Genomic DNA, 22,915 nt, shown 5'->3' on the forward strand with positions numbered 1-22,915 from the left:
GCGCGCCACACACACAGAGAGAGAGAGCGCGCCACACACACAGAGAGAGAGAGCGCGCCACACACAGAGAGAGAGAGAGCGCGCCACACACAGAGAGAGAGAGCGCGCCACACACACAGAGAGAGTGAGAGCTCGCCACACACACAGAGAGAGAGAGAGCTCCACACAGAGAGGGAGAGCCACAGAGAGAGAGCGCCACAGAGAGAGAGCGCCACAGAGAGAGAGCGCCACAGAGAGAGAGCGCCACACAGAGAGAGAGAGAGAGAGCCACAGAGAGAGCGCCACACAGAGAGAGAGAGAGAGAGCGTGCGCCACACACAGAGAGAGAGAGCGCGCCACACACAGAGAGAGAGAGCGCGCCACACAGAGAGAGAGAGCGCCACACACAGAGAGCGCGCCACACAGAGAGAGAGAGAGAGCGCGCCACACAGAGAGAGAGAGAGAGAGCGCGCCACACAGAGAGAGAGAGAGAGCGCGCCACACAGAGAGAGAGAGAGAGCGCGCCACACAGAGAGAGAGAGCGCGCCACACAGAGAGAGAGAGCGCGCCACACAGAGAGAGAGAGCGCGCCACACAGAGAGAGAGAGAGCGCGCCACACAGAGAGAGAGAGCGCGCCACACAGAGAGAGAGAGAGCGCGCCACACAGAGAGAGAGAGAGCGCGCCACACAGAGAGAGAGAGAGAGCGCGCCACACAGAGAGAGAGAGCCCCACACAGAGAGAGAGAGAGCCCCACACAGAGAGAGAGAGAGCGCGCCACACACAGAGAGAGTGAGAGCGCGCCACACACACAGAGAGAGAGAGAGCGCCCACACAGAGAGAGAGAGAGCGCCCACACAGAGAGAGAGCGAGAGCGCCCACACACAGAGAGAGAGACACACAGAGAGAGAGAGAGCGCGCCACACACAGAGAGAGAGAGCGCGCCACACACAGAGAGAGAGAGAGCGCGCCACACACAGAGAGAGTGAGAGCGCGCCACACACAGAGAGAGTGAGAGCGCGCCACACACAGAGAGCGCGCCACACACAGAGAGCGAGAGCGCGCCACACACAGAGAGCGAGCGCGCACACACAGAGGCGAGAGAGCGCGCCACACACAGAGAGAGAGAGCGCGCCACACACAGAGAGAGAGAGAGCGCGCGCCACACACAGAGAGAGCGAGAGCGCGCCACACAGAGAGAGCGGGCGCGCCACACACAGAGAGAGCGAGCGCCACACACACAGAGAGAGAGAGCGCGCCACACACAGAGAGAGCGAGAGCGCGCCACACACAGAGAGAGCGAGAGCGCGCCACACACAGAGAGAGCGACACACAGAGCGCGCAGCACACACAGAGAGAGCGAGCGCGCCACACACAGAGAGAGCGAGAGCGCGCCACACACAGAGAGAGCGAGCCGCCACACACACAGAGAGCGAGAGCGCGCCACACACAGAGAGAGCGAGAGCGCCACACACAGAGAGAGCGAGGAGCGCGCCACACAGAGCGCGCGCCACACACAGAGAGAGAGAGAGAGCGAGAGAGAGCGCGCCACACACAGAGAGAGCGCCACACACAGAGAGAGCGCGCCACACACAGAGAGCGAGAGCGCGCCACACACAGAGAGAGAGAGCGCGCCACACACAGAGAGCGAGAGCGCGCCACACACAGAGAGAGCGAGAGCGCGCCACACACAGAGAGAGCGAGAGCGCGCCACACACAGAGAGAGCGAGAGCGCGCCACACACAGAGAGAGCGAGAGCGCGCCACACACAGAGAGAGCGAGAGCGCGCCACACACAGAGAGCGCGCCACACACAGAGAGCGAGAGCGCGCCACACACAGAGAGCGAGAGCGCGCCACACACAGAGAGCGAGAGCGCGCCACACACAGAGAGCGAGAGCGCGCCACACACAGAGAGCGAGAGCGCGCCACACACAGAGAGCGAGAGCGCGCCACACACAGAGCGAGAGAGCGAGAGCGCCACACAGAGAGAGCGAGAGCGCGCCACACACAGAGAGAGCGAGAGAGCGCCACACACACAGAGAGCGCCACACACACAGAGAGCGCCACACACACAGAGAGCGAGAGAGCGCCACACAGAGCGAGAGAGAGAGCGCCACACAGAGCGAGAGAGAGAGCGCCACACAGAGCGAGAGAGAGAGCGCCACACAGAGCGAGAGAGAGAGCGCCACACAGAGCGAGAGAGAGAGCGCCACACAGAGCGAGAGAGAGCGCCACACAGAGAGAGAGAGAGCCCCACACAGAGAGAGAGAGAGCGCGCCACACACACAGAGAGAGAGAGAGCGCCACACAGAGAGAGAGCGCCACACAGAGAGAGAGCGCCCACACAGAGAGAGCGCCCACACACAGAGAGAGCGAGAGCCCACACACAGAGAGAGAGAGCCCACACACAGAGAGCGAGAGCGCCACACAGACAGAGAGCGAGAGAGCGCCACACACACAGAGAGCGAGAGGGCGCCACACACACAGAGAGCGCCACACACACAGAGAGCGAGAGAGCGCCACACAGAGAGAGAGAGCCCCACACAGAGAGAGAGAGCCCCACACAGAGAGAGAGCCCCACACAGAGAGAGAGAGCCCCACACAGAGAGAGAGAGCCCCACACAGAGAGAGAGAGCCCCACACAGAGAGCGAGAGAGCGCCACACAGAGAGCGAGAGAGCGCCACACACAGAGAGCGCCACACACACAGAGAGCGAGAGAGCGCCACACACACAGAGAGCGAGAGAGCGCCACACACACAGAGAGCGAGAGAGCGCCACACACAGAGAGCGAGAGAGCGCCACACACACAGAGAGCGAGAGAGCGCCACACACACAGAGAGCGAGAGAGCGCCACACACACAGAGAGCGAGAGAGCGCCACACACACAGAGAGCGAGAGAGCGCCACACACACAGAGAGCGAGAGAGCGCCACACACAGAGAGCGAGAGAGCGCCACACACACAGAGAGCGAGAGAGCGCCACACACACAGAGAGCGCCACACACACAGAGAGCGAGAGAGCGCCACACACACAGAGAGCGAGAGAGCGCCACACACACAGAGAGCGAGAGCGCGCCACACACAGAGAGAGCGAGAGCGCGCCACACACAGAGAGAGCGAGAGCCCCACACAGAGAGAGAGAGCCACACAGAGCGAGAGAGAGAGCCCCACACAGAGAGAGAGAGCCCCACACAGAGAGAGAGAGCCCCACACAGAGAGAGAGAGCCCCACACAGAGAGAGAGAGAGCGCCACACACACAGAGAGCGCGCCACACACAGAGAGAGCGCCACACACACAGAGAGCGCCACACACACAGAGAGCGCCACACACACAGAGAGCGAGAGAGCGCCACACACACAGAGAGCGCCACACACACAGAGAGCGCCACACACACAGAGAGCGCCACACACACAGAGAGCGCCAGAGCGCCACAGAGAGCGAGAGAGCGCCACACAGAGCGAGAGAGCGCCACACAGAGCGAGAGAGAGAGAGCGCCACACAGAGCGAGAGAGAGAGAACCCCACACAGAGCGAGAGAGAGCCCCACACACACAGAGCGAGTGAGCGAGAGAGCGAGCGCCACACACACAGAGCGAGAGAGCGAGCGCCACACACACAGAGCGAGAGAGCGAGCGCCACACACACAGAGCGAGAGAGCGAGCGCCACACACACAGAGCGAGAGAGCGAGCGCCACACACACAGAGCGAGAGAGCGAGCGCCACACACAGAGCGAGCGCCACACACAGAGCGAGCGCCACACACACAGAGCGAGAGAGCGAGCGCCACACACACAGAGCGAGAGAGCGAGCGCCACACACACAGAGCGAGAGAGCGAGCGCCACACACACAGAGCGAGAGAGCGAGCGCCACACACACAGAGCGAGAGAGCGAGCGCCACACACACAGAGCGAGAGAGCGAGCGCCACACACACAGAGCGAGAGAGCGGCGCCACACACACAGAGCGAGAGAGCGGCGCCACACACACAGAGCGAGAGAGCGAGCGCCACACACACAGAGCGAGAGAGCGAGCGCCACACACACAGAGCGAGAGAGCGAGCGCCACACACACAGAGAGAGAGAGCGCCACACACACAGAGAGAGAGAGCGCCACACAGAGAGAGAGAGAGAGAGAGAGAGAGAGAGAGAGAGAGAGAGAGAGAGAGAGAGAGCGCCACACAGAGAGAGAGAGAGAGAGAGAGACAGAGAGCCCCACACAGAGAGAGAGCCCCACACACACACAGAGAGCGAGAGAGCGCCACACAGAGCGAGAGAGAGAGCCCCACACAGAGAGAGAGAGAGAGCCCCACAGAGAGAGAGAGAGAGCCACACACAGAGAGAGAGAGAGCCACACACAGAGAGAGAGAGAGAGCCACACACAGAGAGAGAGAGAGAGAGCGCCACACAGAGAGAGAGAGAGAGCGCCACACAGAGAGAGAGAGAGAGAGAGCGCCACACAGAGAGAGAGAGAGAGAGCCACACAGAGAGAGAGAGAGAGCGCCACACAGAGAGAGAGAGCGCCACACAGAGCGAGAGAGAGAGAAAGAGAGCCCCACACACAGAGCGAGAGAGCGAGCGCCACACACAGAGCGAGAGAGCGAGCGCCACACACAGAGCGAGAGAGCGAGCGCCACACACACAGAGCGAGAGAGCGAGCGCCACAGAGAGAGAGAGAGAGCCACACACAGAGAGAGAGAGAGAGCCACACACAGAGAGAGAGAGAGAGAGCCACACACAGAGAGAGAGAGAGAGAGCCACACACAGAGAGAGAGAGAGAGCCACACACAGAGAGAGAGAGAGAGCCACACACAGAGAGAGAGAGAGAGCCACACACAGAGAGAGAGAGAGAGCCACACACAGAGAGAGAGAGAGAGCCACACACAGAGAGAGAGAGAGCCACACACACAGAGAGAGAGAGCCACACAGAGAGAGAGAGAGCCACACAGAGAGAGAGAGAGCCACACAGAGAGAGAGAGAGAGAGCCACACAGAGAGAGAGAAAGAGCCACACACAGAGAGAGAGCCACACAGAGAGAGAGAGAACGCAAAAACCTAAGAAAGAAATTCAGAAACCTATCCGACAAAAAACAGGGAGCCAGAAAACCCGGAGCCTACGCTTTCACTATGGTGAATCATTAAAACAATACAGAAACAATCATTAAAACAATACAGAAACACACTACGGAAAAATGAAGAACAGCATGTCAGAAATCAGCTCAATGTAATTGAAGAATCCATAGACTAACCACTTCTGGGAAAATGGAGCACACTAAACAACAACACAAAGAGTTATCCAAAATGGTGATGTATGGGTAAACCACTTTTCTAACCTTTAACAAAGAACAAACACCTATAACAAAGAACAAACAGCAAAAATATATACATGATCAAATACAAATCTTAGAATCAACTATTAAAGACTCTCCACTGAATGAACTACAGGACACAATACAAACCCTACAACCCAAAAACGCCTATGGTGTTGATGGTATCCTACATGAAATGATAAAATATACAGACCACAAATTCCAATTGGCTATAATTCATAAACTCTTTAATATCATCCTTGGCGTTGGCATCTTCCCCAATATTTGGAACCAAGGACAGATCACCCCAATCTACAAAAGTGGAGACAAATTTGACCCCAATAACTACCGTGGGATATGCGTCAACAGCAGACGCATACATTTCCTCAGTGAAAACAATGGCTTTTTACCAAATGACTGTACGACAGACCAATTATTCACCCTGCACGCCCTAATTGACAAACAAACAAACCAAAACAAAGGCAAAGTCTTCTCATGCTTTGTTGATGATCTGGTGCTTCTGTCCCCAACCAAGGAGGGCCTACAGCAGCACCCAGAGCTTCTGCATAGATTCTGCCAGACCTGGGCCCTGACAGTAAATCTCAGTTAGACAAAAATAATGGTGTTCCAAAAAAGGTCCAGACACCAGGACCACGAATACAAATTCCATCTAGATACCGTTGCCCGAGAGCACACAAAAAACTATTACGTACCTCGGCCTAAACAATCAGCGCCACAGGTAACTTCCACAAAGCTGTGTACGATCTGAGAGACAAGGCAAGAAGGGCCTCTATGCCATCAAAAGAAACAAAATTCGACATACCATTTAGGATCTGGCTAAAAATACTTGAATAGACCCCATTGTGCTTCATGGTTGTGAGGTCTGGGATCCGCTCACCAACAAATAATTCATCAAATGGAACCAACACCAAATTGAGAGACTGCATGCAGAATTCTGCAAAAATATCCTCAGTATATAATGTAAAGCACCAAATAATCCATACAGAACAGAATTAGGCCGATACCCGTGAATGATCAAAATCCAGAAAAGAGACGTTAAATTCTATAACCACCTAAAAGGAAGCGATTCCCAAACCTTCCGTAACAAACCCATCACCTAAAGAAAGATGAACCTGGAGAAGAGTCCCCTAAGCAAGCTGGTCCTGGGGCTCTGTTCACAAACACAAACACACCCAACAGAGCCCCAGCACAACAACACAATTAGACCCAACCAATTCATGCGAAAACAAAAAGATAATTACTTGAACATTGGAAAGAATAAAAATTTAAAAAGCAAACTAGAATGCTATTTGGCCCTAAACAGAGAGTACACAGTGGCAGAATTCCTGACCACTGTGACTGACACAAACTTAAGGAAAGCTTTGAATATACATGAGTCAGTGAGCATAGCCTTGCTATTGAGAAAGTTTGTGAGTGTAATGTTTACTGTCAATTAATTTACTGTTAACATAATGTTTCCCATGCTACTAAAGCTCTTAGAGACAGAGAGACAGAGAGAGGTGATAAGGAGACAGCCAGTCTGCAAAACGGACTAACAGACCACTCTACTCCCAAGCTACAGCACCCAGGGTCAATCCCATTTCAACTCCAGTCAACTTCAAGAGATCAGCCTAATTGAAATTGTGGATTTTTCAATTTGTGGAATTTAGCTCCACAACTCTACGCCACCACCTAACCGTCTGCTGTCAGCGTCATTGGAATTTAGGAACGTGAAGGACAATTGCCATTTCAGAGGGTCTTAATCTGTGCCCTGGGAAACTATCCCATAGTGTTTTCTAACAGGCTTGTTGTAATTTAGGTCAGTTAACCTATATTTAAGCAGGGAAGTCCGTTAAGAACACATTCTTATTTAAAGACATGCACCTCTGTGGTCCTCCATGTCCTCGTCCCGGGAGTGTTCTGACAGCAGGTCCAGGGGGGCCTGCAGCACTGCAACACTGTTCTGGTTGATGATCTTCAGCTTCAGCTTGGGCTTGGGTTTCCTACGCCGCGATGCAGGTGCCGTCAGGCTCTTGAGCTGACACAAGCCTGACTCTGTCAGACACACACCATCCTGAGTGTACGTCCTGACCAAGTCTGAAAGACACACACACCCCACAAGGTTATGGTGCTGTTTGAACATCCTAGATGAACTGGAATGTGTGGAATGTACAGTACTGTTCAATGGGATTAAAACAAGGTTTCATTAAGTCAAAGAGCTAGGAAGGCATCTCAGAGAAGAAGAAATGTCTTGATCTCCAGACAGAACAAATACTAAAAGGATATGGCAAATAGAAATCAAAACTGGATGGTCTTCAGAGATAGATGGGAGGGGTTGAGGGGAGCTGAAGGGTGGGACTGAAATATACTGTGCCGGTAAAATGTATATAGTATGTATAAGCTGGAAGTAGACGCCTAAGTGTTGTCGTCCATTAGTTTACTCCAATTAGGGGAGGGGTGGTAGGATTAGGGGAAAATAATAAAAGGGGGAGAAAAAGAAAAATATATTAAAAAAAGAATAATAAATATAAAATATATATTTATAAAAAATATATATGGGGGAATATATAGGGGATTGCAAATTATGCAGACAATTACATTGATAGAAGCCACAATCTATTTGCAATATTAAAGCTGATACACTACAGTTCAAAAGTTTGGGGTCACTTAGAAATGTAATTTTTGAAGATTTTTTTTTTTGTCCATTAAAATAACATCAAATTGATCAGAAATAGTGTTAATGTTGTAAATGACAATTGTAGCTGGAAAGGCATAGAGGCCCATTATCAGCAACCGTTGTTAGCTAATCCAAGTTTATCGTTTTAAAAGGCTAATTGATCATTAGAAAACCGTTTTGCAATTATGTTAGCACAGCTGAAAACTGTGTGCTGATTAAAGAAGCAATAAAACATGCCTTCTTTAGACTAGTTGAGTATCTGGAGCATCAGCATGTGCGGTTTTGATTTATAGGCTCAAAATGACCAGAACCAAAAAAGTTTCTGAAATTCTTCAATCTACTCTTGTTCTGAGAAATGAAGGGGAGAAATTCAAGAAACTGAAGATCTCGTACAACGCTGTGTACAAGGACATTTCTAAGTGACCCCAAACTTTTGAACCGTAGTGAATATATTTGTTTTATTAAATAAATAAATACCAAAAGCATACTTATTGTTCTTACCCATGTCTTTAGCTTTTGTGAGAATCTGCGTCATAACTGCTGGTTCAATGGACTCTCTGGCCTTGGACACAGGCGCTGTGGATGCAGTGAGGACACACAAAAGCCAATGAGTAATTGGCTGCAATACACGAGATGCCTGAGAGGGTCAGATACAGTTCCAAGGACTCAGAAGGCTATACTGTATGTAGTGCTTCCTTACCCTTGGAGGCCTTGTGGACTCGGCACATGGTGCAGTCAAAGCTGCTGTCTGCTGCTTTCTCCACATCCTCCTCTGAATGGAGACCCTGGCAGGAACTATGTATCCACCTATCGGAGAGGAAGGAGAAGGGGTTGGGGTTTTGGTTACCATGATTAAAAATAACAGACAATAAATATAGGTTACGGCAGGCTTAGCTAGTACTGTAGCAATGCCCACCTGTCGCATTGGCGGCACTGCACCACGATCTCTCCCTCGCTGTAGTCCTGGAGACAGAAGGGGCACGTCGCCAGGCTGCCACAGGGGGCGCACTGGGTGTAATTATTCTGCCACTCACACCTCAGGCCTGGCGAGGTGGCACCACACTGGGTACAGGACACACACCTGCAGGAGGAAACAGGGGAGGGGAGAAGGAGTGAGGACAGGTGTCAATGAATAGCTGACTACATTTAGGTGGATGTACATTAAGTACAGTACAGGACATTGACAAATAATTAACTAGGTCATTCATGGAGAAAAGGGATAGGTTTTTTTGTGTGAGGAGACGGCAAATAAGTTGTTGTTTTTGGTACTAGAGGTCGACCGATTATGATTTTTCAACGTCGATAATTATTGGCGGACCAACAAAAAGAAATCAGCCGATTAATCAGCCGATTTCTTTCTATATATGTATATATATATTTGTAAAAATTGGACAATTACAACAATACTGAATGAACAATGAACACTTATTTTAACTTAATATAATACATCAATAAAATCAATTTAGTCTCAAATAATGAAACGTTCAAATTGGTTTAAATAATGCAAAAACAAAGTGTTGGAGAAGAAAGTAAAAGTGCAATATGTGCTATGTAAAAAAAAACGTTCTGAGCAAGGAACTTAAACATATGAAAGCTGGTGGTTCCTTTTAACATGAGTCTTCAATTTTCCCAGTTAAGAAGTTTTAGGTTCTAGTTATTATAGGAATATTTCTCTCTATACCATTTGTAATTAATTTACCTTTGACTATTGGATGCTCTAATAAGTACTTTAGTATTGCCAGCCTAATCTCGGGAGTTGATAGGCTTGAAGTCATAAACAGTGCAATGCTTTTACGCATTGTGAAGAGCTGCTGACAAAACGCAGTAAAGTGCTGTTTGAATGAATGCTTACGAGCCTGCTGCTGCCTACCACCACTCAGTCAGACTGCTCTATCAAATCATAGACTTAATTACATATATAATAACACACAGGAATACGAGCCTTACGTCATTAATATGGTCGAATCCGGAAACTATCATTTTGAAAACAAAAGGTTTATTCTTTCAGTATCTAACGGGTGACATCCATAAGTCTAAATATTGCTGTTACATTGCACAACCTTCAATGTTATGTCATAATTACGTAAAATTCTGGCGATTTAGTTCGCAACGAGCCAGGCGGCCCAAACTGTTGCATATAACCTGACACTGCGTGCAATGAACGCAAGAGAAGACACAATTTCAATAGTTTAATATTGCCTGCTAACATGAATTTCTTTTAACTAAATATGCAGGTTTAAAAAAAATATAATTCTGTGTATTTATTTTAAGAAAAGGCCTTGATGTTTATGGTTAGGTACATTCGTGCAACAATTGCAAATGCGCTTTTGTTAAATCATCCTCCGTTTGGCGAAGTTGGCTGTCTTTGTTAGGAAGAAATAGTCTTCACACAGTTCGCAAAGAGCCAGGAGGCTCAAACTGCTGCATATACCCTGACTCCGTTTGCACGGAACGCAAGAGAAGTGACACAATTTCCCTATTTAAAAGAAATTCATGTTAGCAGGCAATATTAACTAAATTTGCAGGTTTAAAATATATACTTGTGTATTGATTTTAAGAAAGGTGTTGATGTTAACACATTGGTGCAACGACAGTGCATTTTTCGCAAATGCGCTTGTTAAATCACCTGTTTGGCGAAGTAGCCTGTGATTCAATGATAAATTAACAGGCACCGCATCGATTATATGCAACGCAGGACAAGCTAGATAAACTAGTAATATCATCAACCATGTGTAGTTAACTAGTGATTATGTTAAGATTGATTGATTGTTTTTATAAGATACGTTTAATGCTAGCTAGCTCCTTGCTGCACTGCATAACAGGTAGTCAGCCTGCCACGCAGTCTCCTCATGGATTGCAATGTAATCGGCCATGATCAGTGTCCAAACATGCAGATTGTTAAGAAAACTTGAAATCGGCCCTAATTAATCGGTCATTCCGATTAATCGGTCGACCTCTAGTTGGTACTTTGACTTCTTGCTTAGATACATCAAATATTGACGTTATACTATATAGGGAATAGGGGGCTATTTGGGACACAGTCACGTTATCATAATAGGAAGAGGTTGAGGGGATGGACAGATGAGTCAGCTACACACCATTTGCACTTCCAGCTGTCCTTGGGAACGTTCTGCAGCGGAGGGTCCAGGCAGTAGGTGTGATAGCTGATGTCACAGTCGTCACACAGCAGCAGACGGCCCGGGTCGGTGGCCTGGCCACACGCCTCGCACACTGTACACTCCAGACAGCGCCAGCCTTTATTCAACACCACCTTGGTGATCTGGAAGGAGAGGACAGGGTCAGATGTGGTATGAGAGTATATTGGCAAAAGTCCAAATTGTGTGCGCTTATCTCTTTAAGAAGATCCCATAGTAAAGGACATTGATATATCACTGTGCTGCCAAGCTACACTAAAGAGTTTTGTTTGCAGTAATTGGCAGCATTAAGAGATAAGGATGGAATCAACTTGAGCTGAGCTTCCTGTGATTACAGAGTTTATATGGCCCGTTTAATCCAGTTGACACTCACATACTGAGGCAGTCAGTCATAGCCAGGTTAAAATCTTTGAAATCAATAGATGATTAACCCTAAGGCCAGTCATCTGTGGGGTTCCCACGATTCCTACTCGTATGTAGTATCAGAATCGTCAGTAAGATCTCAGAGAAAATGCCACTGTAAAGGACGGGGTACTTACCTTGATGCCAACACAGAAGGGGTGGTAGCACTGCCCACACTGGGCACAGGCCAGAAGACGACCCTCTGCACCCAGCCCAAAACTCCCACACACCACACACATGTCCTGAGAGAGGGGAAACAAATGGAGTTTACACATGATACTAGAGAATCAAAGTTGAACTGTGATATGGTACTAATCGAATAATAGAGGTAGAGGAAATGTATAATTTGTACACAAACAGATGCCCACCTGTTTCAATGTGAAGCTGTCGTTGCTGGAGAATATGACAACGGTGTTGTGCATGGCATTCTCCTCTTCCTCCTTCATCTGGTATGGTGATTCCATGGTGGTGACCTGTATGTTATGAAGCATGAGCACAAACACAGCATTAGATAGGATTGAGTCCAGTGATATTCCCTACATGAAAGTGAAGTGTTTCTCTGTCTCTAAACCAATATTGCAGAGGTATGCATCTCTGTTTATGGCGTAAATTCTTACAGATTATTTTACAGCATGTGAAGTTGTCAGCATTACAAGAGACTGCCTGGATAGGATTATTGATTAGCATTTGCCTCGGACACGAATGTTGTGTCATGCTGTGGTATGGAGTAACATGTCCACTGGGTAAGTCTGTTTTTGTGCTGCAGCAAATAATCTATCCACAACATATGATTACTGTTTACAATACACCAGGAAAACTAGGAGGTTTATGGGTAATAAATAAGGCTGGGAATTGCCAGGAACCTCACGATACGATATTATCACGAAACTTAGGTGCCGATACAATATGTATTGCAATTCAAACGATCCCATATGTATTGTGATTGGATACTGTAATTTTATTGCAATTTGATGTTCGAAACATATTGCTTAGTATATGTCTGCAGCAGAGACAGGAGAGGGCATTAGAACATTTGTTTTGATCAGTCATGAAAATAAAAGTGCTGAAAACACATTGGCTCACTATTTCTTTTTTAAGATTGCGAACAAGCTATAGGGTGAAAAATACCGAAGTTCTAGCGCAGGTACGGCCGACTAGCGCTAGCTAATGCTACCCAGAAAATCGATACTTGGAGCCAAAGTATTTTTATAAAATGCAGGTACAGCCGACTAGCGCTAGCTAATGCTACCCAGAGAATCGATACTTGGAGCCAAAGTATTTTTATAAAATGTTTTATTTAACCTCCATTTAACCAGGTAAGTCAGTTAAGAACAAATTCTTAATTACAATGACAGTCTACTCCGGCCAAACCCGGAGGGCAGTGGGCCAATTGTGCGCAGCCCTATGGGACTCCCAATCATGGCCGGATGTGATGCATCCTGGATTTGAACCAGGGACTGCAGTGTCTTAGGCGTTGCGCCACTCGGGAGCCCCAGCATTAATAACGTCCAAAATAATATTGCGATATATAACTGTCAATTTTTACTCCCAACACTAGTAATAAAACTGTCTTTCAGTTCATTGTAATGGATTAGTGTGAACTAAAGAGATCAGGTTGACAGGTGACATAGCCTACCCCAGGGTTGACTGTGGGACTGGCTCCATTCTTCCCTCTCGCTCGGCCCCGACCCCCTCTGCCCGACAGACCAGCCCCTCTGGGTCGCCTCCTCCCGGGGAACCCTGACCCCCGACCCTGCAACAGAAACACACACCTCAGGACTCCTTCTCGACACACACTGGATCACACACACAAAAACACTCGCAAGAGTCGTGTTCACAGTCAGATACAGAAAACACACACACAGGTCCTCACTTGCTAGACTGTGATCGATGAAGTCAGCTTAATTAAAAAGTTTGCCATAGGGGACTTCTTCTCCTCCATCCACTGTAGAGCTGTTGAGCTATGAGGCTGCTGGTATCTAGTGAGGTAACAGGAACAGCAGCTTGGTCTACTTTACAGAGGTAATGTCCTTTCCCATTCAGTGGTGTTTTCTTGGATGGTAGGTAGAACATTGCAAAGCCTACGCACGAATATGAAATGGTTTCATATCCATAGTAATATTTAACACATCTTAGAATAGTGCTTAATTCAAGCTACAAAACAAATTGATGCAGGGGGAAAAAGCTGTCATTTCTGATTTAAGAAAATTGAGAACGCAATTTGTTTTTATTTTCTTTATTCAGCTAGAGCGGCATACTACAAAGCAGGATCGATGAGTTAGTCAGCTAACTTAGATTAAAAAACTAAAATAAAGTTCAACTTCTATACTGAACACAAATATAAATGCAACATGTAAAGTGTTGGTCACATGTTTCATTAGTGGAAATAAATTTTTAAAAATCACAAATGTTCCATATGCACAAAAGCGTATTTCTCTCAAATGATGTGCACAAATTTGTTTACATCACTGTTAGTGACAATTTCTCCAATGCCAAGATGATCCGTCCACCTGACAGGTGTAGCATATCAAGAAGCTGATTAAATAGCATCATCATTACACCGGTGAACCTTGTGCTGGGAACATTAGAAGGCCACTCTAAAATGTGCAGTTTTATCAGACAACAACATGCAGTTTTGAGGGTGTGTGCAATTGGCATGCTGACTGCAGGAATGTCCACCAGAACTGTTGCCAGAGACGTGAATGTTAATTTCTCTACCATCAGCCGCCTACGTCGTCGTTTTAGAGAATTTGGCAGTACACTCAACCAGCCTCACAACCACAGACCATGTGTAACCACGCCAGTCGAGGACTTCCACATCTGGCTTCTTCACCTGCGGGATCGTGTGAGACGAGCCACCCGGACAGCTGTTGAAACGGAGGAGTATTTCTGTCCCTAATAAAGCCCTTTTGTGGGTGGGCTATGCCCTCCCAGGCCCACCCATGGCTGCACCCCAGTCCAGTCATGTGAAATCCATAAGCTAGGGCCTAATGAATTTATTTCAGCTGAATTCCTTATATGAACTATAACTCAGTAAAATCGTTGAAATTGTTACATGTTGCTTTGATATTTTTGTTCAGTACATGTGTTGTTTGTTGAGTCAATTAGAACGTGCCCATGTTAGGCATATCTTAAAAATAAAGTTACTTCAGAATATTTAGCTGGCTAACTCATTGATCCTGCTTTGTAGGGTACCCCTTCAATCTCCACATTCCACAACTCAACAGTACATAGGCAGTCCAGCGGTGACAACACAAAACCCATTTCTCCAAATAAGACACCTTGACGTGTTCATCTTTCTCAGTAATAGGATCATCTCTCCTGCACCATTCTGAGAGACTACTGCTGAGCGATTAGTGCTTTTTGAGATCGGTTCGTTTTCGGTTTGATTATATAGATGTGGTTTGGATGCCGTAACACAGAATAAAACAATTAAAAAGTCCCATGGTGGTAGTGACGGCTCATTACTGATTATCACTTATTAGCCATCATTTATTCACATTACCTTGATAAAATATTTAAGTTCTGTATATTACATTTGTTTTATTTGATGACTTTATTATTTCATTCCAAGTCATCTCACCTCTGTAGAGCTTCTACCTATGCTGTCTGACAAAAATCACTATTTGTGACCTGATTCAGGAAACTAGGCCGTATGGTGCAAGTCACGACTTCAGTCGAGCCGTTTGGACATAAAACATATTTTATCATTTTTTTTACCAAAATGCAATTATTGGCAGAAATGCCTTCTCTAACATGTGAACTTTCATGTGCCTTAATATCAAACTATCAAAATTGTTAAATTACAAGCCTAGTTGGTTTAGCCACAGAAAAAGTGAGCAACCTTCAGGCTGGTCATGATTGGCTGAGATAATGAATGGGCTGGACATGCAAAGAGAGGAGTTTGGATTGGTCTGCCAAAGTAAACGCAACAAAGCGTAATTAAATTGTTGTAGGCAGCACAGTTAGTCACAAACGCTCTGGATAACATGAAAACAGCCGAACCAGCTCTGCTTGAGGGAGTAAAATGATCAGAGTGGGGTGTTCTCATTATGTGTCTGGAAGTAGCTAGCCAATGTTAGCCAGTTAGCTTGGGTGCTTGACTGTCATTGTGAGGTCAGAGCTTTCGGATCAACCCTACTTATTGGCCAGAGTGTCCAGTGTGCCCTCAACATGAAACGCGCTGAATTTACAAATGGACAATCTGACAGCACAGTTGCAGTCACCAATGCTCTGGATAACATAACAGCCTAACCAGCTCTGCTTGGGCGAGTAATGTTCAGTGAGCTGTTCTCTCTCAGATGTCTTAGATGTTAGTGAAGAACGTTCCGATCAACACTTAAAGAGATAGGTGGGGCTAAGGCTTAAGAGGGTGTGAACAATGCTGAATGGGTATAGACCAGTGGTTCCCCAACTTTTTATAGTCCCGTACCCCTTCAAACACTCAACCTCCAGCTTCATGACCACTCTAGCACCAGGGTCAGCGCACTCTCAAATGTTATTTGCCATCCTTGCCACACACACACTATACGATACATTTATTAAACATAAGAATGAGTGTGAGTTGTCACAACCCAGCTCGTTGGAAGTGACAATGAGCTCTTATAGGACCAGGGCACAAATAATAATAATCAATAATTTTGCTTTTTATTTAGCCATCTTACATATAAAAAACTTTTGTTCATCAACCATTGTGAATAACTCACCACAGGTTAATGAGAAGGGTGTGCTTGAAAGGATGCACATAACCCTGCAATGTTCGGTTGTATAATTTATTTTCCACAGTCTGTGTCTGTATTTAGATTTTATGCTAGTGAGGGCTGAGAATCCACTCTCACATAGGTATGTGGCTGCAAAGGGCATCAGTGTCTAAACAGTGCAATTTGCCAAGGCAGGATACTCTGAGCGCAGCCCAATCCAGAAATCTGTCAGTGGCATCTGATTAAATGACATTTTTCACAGAACCGCTTGTTGCAATCTCGATGAGGCTCTCTTATTCAGATATCGGTAAGTGGACTGGAGGCAGGGCAAAAAAGGGATAACAAATCCAGTTGTTTGTGTCATCCGTTTCGGGAAAGTACCTACGTAATTGTACAGATACCAACACACCTTGACCACCAAAGTCCATTTGATGTCACAAAGCTGTCCAGTACTTAAAAAATATCCTCTCCTGTTGTCCTGGTTTCCAGTGGTTTGCAGGAGAGGAATTCTTCCTTAATTGACCCCCCATAAACTTAACGGACATATAACAGTCGCTCAAAAACTCCCGTGACTTATTTTTTAAATTGGCATGTTTTGTTTCTAAATGTCTGCGCAAGAGTGAAGGTTTCATCGAGTTGTGAGATAGTACTTTTGCACATATAACACACTGTGGCTGAGGAAAGGCACTACTTCCAATATAAGTGAACCCCAAATCAATGTAGCTCTCAACATATTTGCGCCTCTGATGGTCCAATGTCCCTGTCTGTTGTTCGGTGCTTTCCCGGTTAAGGGGGCAGTAGCTCTTCGGCTGCATCAGACTCAACTGTCAGCGTCTATGCTAGCTGGGCTAGCAACAAATGTAGAATTACTGATGCTTACATTGGATGTGCTCCTGGAAGCAGAAGAACTTGTGTCGTCGACAGGTGCAGGTGTAGTACTGCTGGTAGTAGCAGTACTACCAGTAGAGCTGGTATGCATTTCTATGGACACGGGCCTTACTTCTTTTAACCCTTTATCAATTTTGGAGCAAACTGAATGAGCAGCAGCTACGTTTGTCTACATACGGACCGTTAGTGTAATTCCCACGAGAGAGTAACGGTTAATGTGATTGGATGTTAATTATTTGACTAGGCTACCTGTATTTGACATTGTTTTGTTATTTCGCTGAACACTAGATGGTTTAATTTTATTTTTGGCAGTGAAACAAGGCTACTCAGTCGAGAGAGAAAAAACTCACCCAAATGTATAGCCCCGTTGGAAAATATAAATGGACCGTTTGGAAATGTCAATCACATTTTTATTTGGCGTACCCCCGACGGAATTGCGCGTACCCCTGGGGAAATACCTGGTATAGACAAAGAAGGGCTCTCCAATAGTAGTACTAAAACATTGAATATGATTTTCTCAAAAGTGAGTTTTTTAAATTTAATTGAACCTTTATTTAACTAGGCAAGTCAGTTAAGAACAAATTCTTATTTTCAATAACGGCCTAGGAACAGTGGGTTAACTGCCTGTTCAGGGGCAGAACGACAGGAACAGTGGGTTAACTGCCTGTTCAGGGGCAGAACGACAGGAACAGTGGGTTAACTGCCTGTTCAGGGGCAGAACGACAGATTTGTACGTTGTCAGCTCGGGGGTTTGTACTTGCAACCTCCCGGTTACTAGTCCAACGCTCTTAACCACTAGGCTACCCTGCCGCTCCATTTACAAGTTGATCAACTTGCAAAAGCAGAATTACTTTCCTGTTGTTTCTCAATATCCCCTCACGATCATGCATTCTTCTGTCTCTTCTGTAGCAGGTGTAAAAGAAACACAGGCCGGACAAGTAGATGTAATGGATTATGGTCATTGTAGTTAATAACCCCATTTTATGCACTAAACTATGTAGAATATTGGCCTATTGGAAACAACAACGCCCTGCTACATTGCACAGTTCAGGCTGGATCAATGCCTGCAAAAATAATAATACATATAATGAAAAATGATTGAACCTACATCGGTGAATTAGTTGTTTAAAAAACTAAAACTAAACTAAATGTTGGTTAAATCGCTCAGCACTATGAGAGACAGCCTTTGTAACACAGCAAGTGTCCAGGCTCTCTGTCCAGGCTGTTGACAGAGGACCTCTCTAATGTTATTCTGGCCATTTGAACTCCATTATGCTGTCAACACTTTTCCGGTGCTGGTGGCTGCTGGGGCCTAATCACGACTGTCAAACGAGTCTACATTCTGTGAATCTTCCCCCCAAATCCCTCCTCCCTGATTCCCCAGTCCAGTCTCTTCACACCCCCCAGCGGTCTGACAACCTGATTGACACACAGTATGGTGCTGCTTAACCTGCCCAAAACGCATGCCAAGACCCAGCAATTACTACCTCACTTAGCGCCAGTGTGTAACACTAATGTCACCATGGCGACAGATTGCAGCATTCACTTGGGCAGGCCTAAGTGCCCACACAGCCCACTTAAAAAAAATCTCCATCCCACCCCAAACTCACCCACAAAAGTATGACACAAACTAAACAATTAAACAAACAGGCAACAAACAAACACAGGTTAAACCTTGTGCCTCAGGCTACAAAGGAAGGCCAAGATATAGCATTGTGAATTGGGTTAATATTACAAGTACAAAGCCTAGCAAGAGATCCTCTCTAGTGGATAAAAAGTTAAACATTTTGCCATTAAGGATGAGTCGCATTAGGCTACTACAGGTTCTCATTCACCGTTCCCTTATTAGCCTGTCAATGTGAATTTACCACAGTCTCCTCTCCTCTGGTGACAGTGTTAGTTGAATGATTCATTGTGAAAGTCCACCAATAACACAGTGACATCAAGCATCACTCTGCCAGTGCACTTCACATAGCCTAAGATAAGCAGAAGACTGCTGTGGCATGGCCCTGTGGTGGTTCTGGAGGTCTGGTCCCCAGAGAGAGCCGCGGTTATTTACCACTCTGATGCTCCAGGCAGGGCTGCCGCAGCCGGACGAGAGCTGCCTGGTCTTTGGGACGTTCCACCACTCTGGCTGGTCTGGAGACCAAGAGGGGGAGCTCACACTGCTATGGGGGCTCCCATGCCATGCGCCCTAAGGTACAGGTAGGGGGGCCGGGTTGGGTGGGTGAGAGAGGGAGGGATTGAGGGGAGAAGGAGGGTGACAAAATGCAGCAACTTAAAAACAAAGCCAGAGAAAGAAGAAAACATAACAGGCAGATGCAGTGAGTTTAAAAGGCTGTTGGCTGAAGAAGCTTGTTGGGACCATTCAACACACCCAAAGTAAGAGATATGGCGCTAATAATGATGCTGTTATACATTCTGACTTGGGGCAAAAAGCCAGGATATTATGATGCACATGATACTTTCTATATTGAAGCCAATCCAAGATATCTTTCATGCATACGAGTTGAGGCATGTTGTTTCGAGCTAGACGTTCAGAGAGTGCTTGCAAAGGTAAAGCAGAATCATGTTAGTCGGCGCAGCAACCTTGAATTCAGACAAGCAACAGCACCATGCAACAGCAGCAGGACGGGGAGGAGCAAGAGACCACAGCATCCTCTTGCCATGGCAACCGCATGTCACTGCCTCACTCATATTGCTGGCTTGTTGACAAAACACCACCTGGTTGCGTCGGACTGCACGACTGATAGCGCATGGCTCTTCCGAGGCAGAAGCACAAAGACTTGAAGACACCAAATCGGACTACACAGGATCCCACTCTATTCAAATAGCCTACATTTGATCTCCCCCAGGCCTGATCTAACAAATTAGTCTGTCTACACACAGCGTTTATTTAAGCAATAGGATATATCTGGAGAGAAAAGCACGACGTTGCAAGGCTAAACTCTCCTCAGCCTCATCCATAATATATCATAGCCATGTGTATGATTAATATCCCAGTATTATTAGGATTTGACCCAACCCGCATACTGTGTCTCTGATTAGTGGCTTGATGAAAGTGTGTTTGGGGGGGGGTTAACAAAGCCCTAATGAAGGTATTCTAAGGAGAATGAGAACAGGCTTGTAGCCATCATCAGAGATGGACTGCCTTCAGCACATAAAACATGTACTAGGAATACCATGGACATTAGATACTAGTCTAGGACAGGTGACACAGCTTGAAGTTATACTGTGGGATTGCATATGGGGATATGGGGATGTATATAAAGTAGCCTGTTAGTATTGTCTATACATGTTGGCAGTGTGCTTCTATAGGGCCGTGGGGCAGTGTGTGTACACTGGTGGTGGGTGTTTGCAGAGTGGATCAGAATGAACAGGTAAAGTGTAGAGGTGGGGTATGGTGTGTAAGGTTTTCTGGTAGGTGGTGTTTGCATATCGCCTAAGGAATAGGCCGTACTAATATTCAATTCTCATTCTGCAGTGTGGAAAACTATTCTTCAGACTCACCATCAGTATTCTTCAGACACACCATCAGTGAATCCAAAACCAGGCCCTCTCACCCCTAAAAACTTGTTCGGAGGACCCCCCGTTGTCACGTGTTGTTGGCGAAAGTCGGAGGGTGACGTATATAAAGTGGCGAGGGGATCAATAAACGCATCAACTTTGGGACACACTGGCGACTTGTATGATGCAATTCCAAATGTAATAATAAAATGAGCATGAAATTCTAATGAACAAATTCCCCCTATGGTTGCACAAGATATAAACCTCAGCAACAGTTAGGCTACCTCCCAAATGAAGTGGTTATTTCACCCGTTTAACCTGTCAAGACTCAAAATCAGACACAAACAAACATGAGTCAGAGGATTAGTCATGCCTCTCAATTATTTTGTGTGATGTTGTGCAGACTCCAAACCTGCGTGTTGGGATAGCACTTCACTCTGGAGGCCGCAGTGGCTGTCTGCGAGTCTAATTAGCCCCTACGCCCTTGATAATTTTCACTCCCTCAACTTTGGGACACTTGTGCATATGGTGGCGGTGAGCACGAGCGTGCAAATTGAAGGGGATGGGCTATTTGGGATTCAGCTCAAGTGAAAATTGAGACGGGAGGGTGAGAACAGCCATGGTCTCTGCTGAAGATACAGTTTGGCCAATAACCCGACATCAAACACACAGGACTCAACGGTTCTCAACTGCCACAACCGGCAAGTTCTCTGGGTTAAGTGTCCTCTGCAGCAGCAACACCCGTTTTAATCATATTCCAAACCACTGACATCATAGCCAATCCACCGCTCTGGGGCAGAGCACTCAGAAAGCTTCTCCTCCTCTCATCATTCAACACACTCAACCACAGAATGACCAACCTAGAGGATCACACAATTATGGTTCCTCTCCAGAGATTTCAACCTTTGATTTTTTAGATTCTCTTTGAAAATAAAAGACATAAGCCTAGATAATACATAAATAATACATCATATATTACACACAAAAAAAAGATTCTGAAATAGATTTTGAAGCCCTGGGATACAACCCTAAGAATAACACGTCAAGATTTGGATCTAAGACAAGAGCACCCAACACCCACCAGCATTACCTGCTTCACCCTGGGTCTGCCTGGGGAGAACTTCCTCTTGGAGATGGCTGGCTTGCCCATGCCGATCTTAGGGGTGAGAAGTATGAGGGTGGTGGAGGGGACGATGCTGCTGTGTTCCCCTGGGGCAGGGTGGGCGTGGAGGGGAGGCTCCCTAGGAGAGGGCCCCATGGTCCTAGGGGAGGAGTGGGTAGGGGAGGCAGCCATCTCTGCCAGTCTTTCCATGGATGTCTTGTAAGGCTTCTCCTCGATGGGGGGACTGTGATGGGAGAGTTTAGGCTTGTTCTCAGTCTCGGGGGTGGTGTCCATCTCTTCCAAGGCGCAGGCCCCCTCCAAAGCCCCACCAGCCAGTGCCTCAGACATAGATTCCCCTTTCCTCTCCCTCCTAGCTTTCATTGCTGTCTCCAGACTAGAAGGACCTTCCACTTGTTCTACTCCTGAATTATCAGAAGCCGACACCTCCATGGGTTCTTCCTTGATGATTACGGATGCGGTACTTGGTTCTTTGGTGTTGGTGGGCGGGGTCATGATGTCCTCTGTGCTGGGTTTCAATGCCCTGTTTTCAGAGGAAGGTTCTGTCTTTACTGTCTTGGTCAGTCCTGTTACATCCTGTGGCTGCTCTGGCTCTCTTGACACCCGGGCTGGCAGGGCTTGTTTCTCAGGCTCCTGATTGGTCATTCCTGTTACATCCTGTGGCTGCTCTGGCTCTCTTGACACCTGGGCTGGCAGGGCTTGTTTCTCAGGCTCCTGATTGGTCATTCCTGTTACATCCTGTGGCTGCTCTGGCTCTCTTGACACCTGGGCTGGCAGGGGTTGTTTCTCAGGCTCCTGCTTGGTCAGTCCTGTTACATCCTGTGGCTGCTCTGGCTCTCTTGACACCTGGGCTGGCAGGAGTTGTTTCTCAGGCTCCTGCTTGGTCAGTCCTGTTACATCCTGTGGCTGCTCTGGCTCTCTTGACACCTGGGCTGGCAGGGGTTGTTTCTCAGGCTCCTGCTTGGTCAGTCCTGTTACATCCTGTGGCTGCTCTGGCTCTCTTGACACCTGGGCTGACAGGGGTTGTTTCTCAGGCTCCTGCTTGGTCAGCCTGGGAGACTCAGGACTCTTTGTTGAAGGAACATGAGTCTCCGCTGCTGGTTGCATTTCTAAGGAAATGAACAGAGATAGACATCACACGACCCGTCAGTAAAATATCATAATGAAAACCAACAGATGACAA

At 47.1% G+C, this 22,915-nt stretch overlaps 1 protein-coding gene across 1 annotated transcript in view; it reads right to left on the reverse strand.

Annotated features, from left to right (window-relative positions):
* LOC115103015 (histone-lysine N-methyltransferase 2C-like) overlaps positions 1–22,915 on the reverse strand; it is a 131,992-nt gene that overhangs the window by 55,927 nt on the left and 53,150 nt on the right. The window contains 10 exon segments of the mRNA XM_029623565.2: positions 7,168–7,380; positions 8,462–8,536; positions 8,661–8,767; positions 8,877–9,041; positions 11,059–11,240; positions 11,655–11,759; positions 11,886–11,990; positions 13,154–13,270; positions 19,165–19,299; positions 21,703–22,841. Coding sequence (XP_029479425.2) covers positions 7,168–7,380; positions 8,462–8,536; positions 8,661–8,767; positions 8,877–9,041; positions 11,059–11,240; positions 11,655–11,759; positions 11,886–11,990; positions 13,154–13,270; positions 19,165–19,299; positions 21,703–22,841 — 2,343 coding nt within the window.

Source organism: Oncorhynchus nerka, linkage group LG20 (genome assembly GCF_034236695.1).
Source record: "Oncorhynchus nerka isolate Pitt River linkage group LG20, Oner_Uvic_2.0, whole genome shotgun sequence".
Lineage (NCBI taxonomy): Eukaryota > Metazoa > Chordata > Actinopteri > Salmoniformes > Salmonidae > Oncorhynchus > Oncorhynchus nerka.